Consider the following 7,429-nt stretch of genomic DNA (forward strand, 5'->3'; position numbering starts at 1 on the left):
TATAACTTATCAACTAGGGAAATAATACAAATGTACATAGAATTAGATTCAAAACCAGAATTAGCTAATTATATAACTTATCAACTAGGGAAATAATACAAATGTACATAGAATTAGATTCAAAACCAGAAGTAACTAATTCTATAAAAAAATAATTATGGCGGTGATCCCCTTCCATACGCTTCTATTTATAGACGTCCGTAGGGAGGCTACGTGTGTTACGGCACAATTTTCACCCCGACACGATTTCTCACCCGGTTTGCTAAAATTGCTACGTTCGCAGCACGATTTCTCACCCCGACACGATTTCTCACCCCGACACGATTTCTCGCCCCGACACGATTTCTCACCCCGACACGATTTCTCGCCCGGGTAAGAAATCGTGTTAAGAGTAGGCATAGTATCCGTTATCATGTTTCTTGGCGAGTGTGGTACATGTATGTTTAGGCTTTTTTATAAAGGGACTATTTCCAGCTATGTTAAAATGACATAGGAGCCTGCCCACTCATAAATTTTGTTTCAGAAGTGCTGCGAGATTTATGCTGTTGTTTTAACTTTTTTTCAATCCCTTATACATCCGATGTTATTACTTTGAATCACTCTTCTAATTATTTAGATGATTAATTAACCTTAATAAAGAATGGAGGTCGACAAATGGAATTTCAGCCTCAAAGTGTTTTTCTGAAAAATAATCGTATTATTTGCATCGATTTACTTGGGAAAGGCCATTTACTCTGATGTAGTGCAGTAATAATATATTTTTCATCCAGAATGTGAGTTAATTTGAACATTTTATAAAATTTTAATGTAAAATATAGGATTTTTCATTCTTATTATTCTTGTATACATACAATTATCATAGTATAAAGCATTGGTGTTATTTCAAATATGTTTGCAAACATTCAGCCCAAAAAATGTGGTGGAAAGTATTCATTTCGCACAACAAAGTACCCAGTGTGCCCAAGAAGGTGAGGGCCTAAGACAGGTTACAGGTAATTGGTTACGAAATTCGTTGCAAGCCTACAATAAATCTTTCAGTACATGTTAGGTCACAAACAATTCTAAATTCCAATTTCCTACATCACTTGGTGTGATAAATACTTTGTTAACAATCAATTTTGAGATCAAATGAAATTTCTTTTCACTTTTTAGAATTTGTTCTTATAATTTTTAATACAGTCTGTAATTCTCAAAATGATGAGTAAATGTATTGGTGAAGGTCGCCATCCTATCATCGCGAAATCTCGTAAATGTAAAGGTACACGAAATGTAAAACAAAGTCAATCTATAATGACTTTTGGATATACTGACTTAAAACCACTAGTAGTTTTTTTTTTCTTAACAATCAAGGACCTGTTTCACGGATCCTGTTCACATATAAAATGTTGTCTTTGTTTTAACAATATGAATTCATCTTATTGGCAATGACCGAAACCCTTGTACACAGGTTATCCTATAAGGAAGAGAGAATTTGAACTCTCAATCATGAAGGTGGCAATCTGACATAATTTGTGACCTTTTAGAAGTGTCGTAAATCTTGTCAAAGAATCAATTAGCCTTCATTCTCAATTTTGGTATCTTGGATGACCCTGGCTGCAAATCTAGAACAAGTTTGCCAAAGAACAGTTTCTCAAAATCCATATGTAATTTGCCCCATTTCTTTCTTCTTCAGTATTTTACTGTTTTGGGTTAAGATAAAAACTGATATCTGTTGTAATGAAGTGTTCCGCTCTTTGCATTTTTCTGCCTAGTATTCCAAAAACATTTCAGTCTGTAGTACAAGCATTGAATAAATATAGTTCCAGTGTTAATTCGTCCTGACCATTTGGGTACGGAAAATATTTTCATACAATCCTGTATTCTCAGAAACACTCTTGTGAGACAGAGTGACTGCCATACTAGATGGTACACAGCTTTGCAAGCAAACAAATCATAATGCGTTAGTGCGCATTATGTTGTTTGCTTGCAAATCTGTGTCATTCAAATAGATCATAAATACCATACAAAAACAGTTCAATGCTTAAATGAAAACAAAGTATCGAACAAATACAAAATCTCTGAATTCCATTTATATTGCAAGAAAATTGTCTGGGAATCTGCCACCTGATAAATCAGTAGAATGAATGTTTTGGTGGCCATCTTGAAAAGAAATAAACCTACAAATCTTTTCGAAACATGTTCTTTGTTGATTAAATATTCATTCCATTTAAACTGGAACAAATATTTCCTTTTTTTCTGTCAGTTTCAGTCATAATGAATAGACTATACACAAAGTCATGAATTCTGATGTAAAGACCATATGGCCATTTGATCCCTTCTTTGAATATGTTCAACCACATATTTTGGATTGATATTTTTGTCACTGGTAGTTCATGACCTAGTCTTTCTATAATCAAAATACAGTTGGTATTCAGAAGTTATAAGATACTTTTATTCTAAGATGAACACATTTTTGTCTGGAAAATATCATTACTCGAGATGGCTTCCGGCTGTTGATTTGTCTGTAAATATCTGATAACTGACCATAGCAAGATATTTTACATGTAAACTGTAGTATATGATCCGTAGTTGTTGTTGCATCAAAAACGATCCTTCAATGCGAAATTAGTTTGACAACATTCTTTTAGGGGAAAATCTGACTTTGTTGAGAATTTCAGTTTATGCTCCTACGAAAAACGAACAAAATACTCATTTGAATTTTAATGGGTGTTTTTGTTGTGATATGGTTTAGGTCTACACCTCACCAAAAGAAAATTCTGTTTAAAAGTTAGCAATGACACTAAAAACACTTCAGTGGCTTTCGTTGATTTTTTTTTCATTTTATAATATGGCCGTGTTAGGTCGGGTCCTGATTGGTTGGCATTTAGATATTGACCATTTTTGGTCAGATTCTGTATGCAGATGTGTTATGGCATTGTGATAATTTTGCAGCATTATTTGCGAATGCAGGATTTGTATGGGCGACTTAAGTAACGGTCCCTGTTACAACTAGATATTGTTATAATTTATGATAAAAATGAAATGTATGTACCCTTCCAGAGCAACTGATTTCACTTCTGCTTTAGTAAGCTCATGTTGTGTAAACAGTTCGTATTCTTTGTTACTTAAGTAACCTTTTTCATTGGAATCTTGCCATTATTGTTGACTATGTCTTGTGTTAGATATGACTTACATATGATCTATATATACGTTTTATCGCGCGCAAATTGTGGTGAACATTTTTTTCTATGTTTCGAATATCTCCAGTGGAATTCAAACAAAATCGGTTCTTCTGATTCGAAAATAAATAAAAAACAAATAAATAACAGGTGTTCTTATTTAAGAAGTGTTTATTCTCTCACAATTTAGATGAACTATATTGCGTTTTAATGTGTTTAAGAAGATGCGCGCACGTGCATTGTATTTGCGCGCGTGAGTTCGTGCCCCTGTATGCTGCACGCTATGCGTTCCAGGTGTGTATGAACAAGTTGGACAGACGTATTATTGATTCTTTCATACCATGTAATCGAGCAACAATATTTGTTTCATAGTCTTATTGAATATGTGAAGATATTTGAAGACTTCTGCTGCGTATTTCAAAAGTGAATGAATGAAAAAAATGATAGATAAATCAATCAAACAATCAATCAATATTAGGCATGCTGTACATCGAACATCTCGTCATTTGCTATCATGTAAGTTCATCTATTACATGTACACTTAGGCAAGTTTAAAGAAGCTCGCTCTATTCCAAAAATGAGAGATGACGTCAGAAAAAACAAAAGGATTGAAACAAGCAGCATATTGTAAGCTGTCGAATGAAAGGAAGAAAGTCTTTATTTTGGGGATACGTTTTTTTTCTAACGGTACCTTTATTTACAAAAAAAAAGCTTTAAATAAAATTTGACTTCGTGTTGTTATCAATTCGGTATTCCCATCTAATCAATAGCTTATATTATAATTCGAGGTTCTTATATACCGCTTTATCACAACCTAGTTCGTAGGTCGTCTCAAAGCGGTTCACAAATTATTATCCGTGTTTATAGGGCCTTTGCAACCAGCCAATACCGTTCTCAACTCCCTGGGGAGCAAACAGTCGAAGCTGCCATTTCGGCGCTAACAGCTAGCATTCAATAATTCTAGCACTTCCCAACCACATACCCATGTACAGCTGAGTAAACTGGAACAAGCGGAGTAAAGGATCTTGCTCAAAGATACAACACAGCGCCGTGCCGTGACTCGAACACGGTCACGAGCCCGGCGTCCTACCACCAGACTACCGTACCGTTCGTCATTCTATATGGATAAGTAGATTTTCCAGGTTTATTTCAGATTCGTAGTAATATACATAATACATATGTAACTGCAGGTCATTCTCCGAGCTAAGTGTTTATCCGTTGTTTTTCAAGGCAAAGTGAACATTCATCGCGCCTTTTTGTTCCTCACTGAATACGTGTGTAATCAGTAAGGAGTTATCGCTTCACTATTGATGCAAATATTTTCTCTTAATTAACTGATATATGGATTGCAGTTTTTTAACAGAGAAAAGATTATTTTAAAAAGTAAAGAAACAGTTTTGTTATTGTTGTAAAAAAAAAAAAAACAATCAAACACCCCGGATGAAAAACATCAGACAATACCCCTATTGAAATATAGAGCTGGGGTGAGAAATCGTGTCGGGATGAGAAATCGTGCCGTAACATACGTGTACCATCTTGTGTTCATATCTAAAACCATATCTGTATTTTATAGAAATAGTATTGTTAATCAATCCAGAAACGGCCCAGCATTCTGTCTACACTGTATGAGTCAAATGATGAGGTGAATTCATAAAACGATCATAAACGGCGAATCAACATGTTAATGTTGCATACAATGTCATTTACCGAATGACCTCTAGTAGATCGAATAAAGTCAATACATCTTTTATAAACACTATAAGTTAAGTTTGTTTTGAGCACACGCTCTAACTGAAATCCTATTTTGCGAGTTTTCGAGCACGTCTGCTTTCTTTGTCAAGCAAACATTTGCACTCTGTGTTTGACAAGGAAACAGAGGTCTTCGAAAGCTCGCAAACTGTTTGTGTTCAACACAAACTTTGCATATTTTATCGATACCAAACTGATGATTTTCATTCCTAACCTTATTTAAGCACTCTCGTATATGTAAGCATTTATTTTTGAAATTATAACTTACACCACTGGTTCATATGATTTTTAAATGTGTTGCTTGTAAAACTGAACAAGTGTACAATCCGGTGTTTTTGTTTCAGATCACCAGGTACCACATGTTATGCATCTGCCTTTCTGTAGTCACGTGTTTCTGCATCCCCATGATATTTATGTATGACCTTGAACTACACCATTTTCTCCGTATGATTCCGCATGATGCTGGATCAGAGGATGTAACAACGACCGGGAAAATGTCCTCAAATGGTGATAATACAACGATACATAGCAACACTGTGAATGCTCGTGAGGTGTTGGACTACAAAACTAACGTACTGGGAATACGAAAAACGGGCCAAGTCGGGTACATGGTGTACGACTGCAGCAACGCCCACCATGGGGAGTGTGGTGGTTGGTCAGACAGATTGTCGGGCATGCTCAGTGTATACGTCATAGCTCTCGTAACCAATCAGACGTTTCTAGTGCACCATGACAACCCGTGTCCTCTCCAAGACTACCTTGACTACAAAGGTCATAACTGGGTTTTCAACCAGGCACGCATGGAGGCAAAACAGCTTAGCCACCAATATCTACCGTTTTATTGTAAGGTCCCTGTTGCCATCAGGTCAAACCGACTGGATCGTTTGTTTGTAACCTTCCATAAGGAAATAAACTTTGTGCGAATGAACTGGGATTATACCGAACATTTTCGAGCTAGCAAAGGAATAGGAAAGACAGTCCCTTGGATCACAACACTACAGTACTCAGATATTTACAAACACTTTTTCAATTCACTCTTCGTTCTGAAAAAAGAACTGAACGATAACTTAGATAGTATCAAGCGACAAAAACAGTTTGCGTGTGCACACATCCGTATGGGGGAATCAGGCACGGTGCGTACAACGCTTCCCCAGCTTGTCGACATATGGCGGTTTCTGAAACAAAAGGAAAGACAGAAATTCTCAATATTTGTTGCAACAGACTCGAATTCAGTGAGGAAGAAGGCTAACAAATTGTTTCCGCGATCTATAGTGGACATTGATGGTATAATAACACACATTGACATAACTAAGAAAGGCGACTTGTGTGCTGGCTTCCGCAAGGCCATGTTAGACTTCTTCATGCTGACACGCTGTGAGGCGTTGCTGATCACGAGGAGTGGGTTTGGTATACTGGCCGCCTACCTCAGAGAGCAGCACAAGTTACACTGTCTGACCCCTAATGGCGTGGTCTCCTGCACTAGATTCACCATTCATGATATTTATCCTACTCCGATCCTGTCGCCGTTCTAGATAATTGGGTGGGTTTTTTAAAATAATTTGCCAATGATATTCAAGTGCAAAATATCTGATCGAATTTCACATTTAAATAGTTTTTCTATTGACTCGTACACAAAAGTTCCGTAGGTATGTCTAAAAGATTTGTGTTAAAAATGATGTACGTCCGAATAAATGTTTATTTTATTCTCAAGCTAGTCTCAGTGAAACTACCAAATGTTGTCAGTTATCTGCGCATGAAATGGATGAGACTTTCATTGAATATGCACATGAACTGTATCAAATAAAGCATCATCGCACCTCGGATAGAATTGTCGCATCTGATTGGTTAAAATCGGGGCACGTGGTGACCCCCTATGAGACTATAGAGGGTCAGTAAAATTTCTTAGGGGGCAATATGGCGGTCCGTGTCTGTCGCTTTGAAATTAAAACAAATCAGGTTTAAAATACGCCTTCCCAAATATCCCCGAACGAACCTTAGGCCTCACCCCCTTGTATTTTACTGACCCTCTATGGTTCCATAGTAGGACACTACAAATGTAACAAACTAGATAACTAATAATGTTAACCAGTATTTATTTGCCGCAACGGTAAAAATATTTGGTTTATTTGTTGATATAAGCAATATTGACACATAAAAAAACCATGTTTTTGTGCAATACAAATTCAGTAAGATCGAGTCTGATTTCGCACATTTACAAAATACATCCCAAGCAAGAATTATGGGTATTATATTATATACATCTAATGAGATATTTTTGTTCACTATTGAATTCGAATAAAACGAAACATGTTTAATGTATAATTAGAGTATGTACGCAAGAGGGTACCATAGGGAGGTTCAGAATAAATGCTGGTAAATGTATTCCAAAAACGTTAGCTAAACAAAATGAGAACTTTCTCTCCTCGGTTTGAAAGATATCTATGTAAGTTAAAAGTTCACGGACAGCTTCTATCTCTCTCTCTGTATTCCAAAAACGTTAGCTAAACAAAATGAGAACTTTC

At 36.2% G+C, this 7,429-nt stretch overlaps 1 protein-coding gene across 2 annotated transcripts in view; it reads left to right on the forward strand.

The window, feature by feature from the left end:
* The window catches only part of LOC110463338, a 56,194-nt gene extending 49,476 nt beyond the window's left edge, over window positions 1-6,718 (forward strand). For both annotated transcript variants that reach the window (XM_021517845.1, XM_021517846.1), the window contains exon 2: window positions 5,252-6,718. In XM_021517845.1, coding sequence (XP_021373520.1) covers window positions 5,252-6,439 — 1,188 coding nt within the window. In that variant the 3' untranslated portion in view covers window positions 6,440-6,718. The remainder of the gene's footprint in view (window positions 1-5,251) is intronic.
* The last annotated feature ends 711 nt before the right edge of the window (window positions 6,719-7,429 follow it).

Source organism: Mizuhopecten yessoensis, unplaced genomic scaffold (assembly GCF_002113885.1).
Source record: "Mizuhopecten yessoensis strain PY_sf001 unplaced genomic scaffold, ASM211388v2 scaffold10889, whole genome shotgun sequence".
Lineage (NCBI taxonomy): Eukaryota > Metazoa > Mollusca > Bivalvia > Pectinida > Pectinidae > Mizuhopecten > Mizuhopecten yessoensis.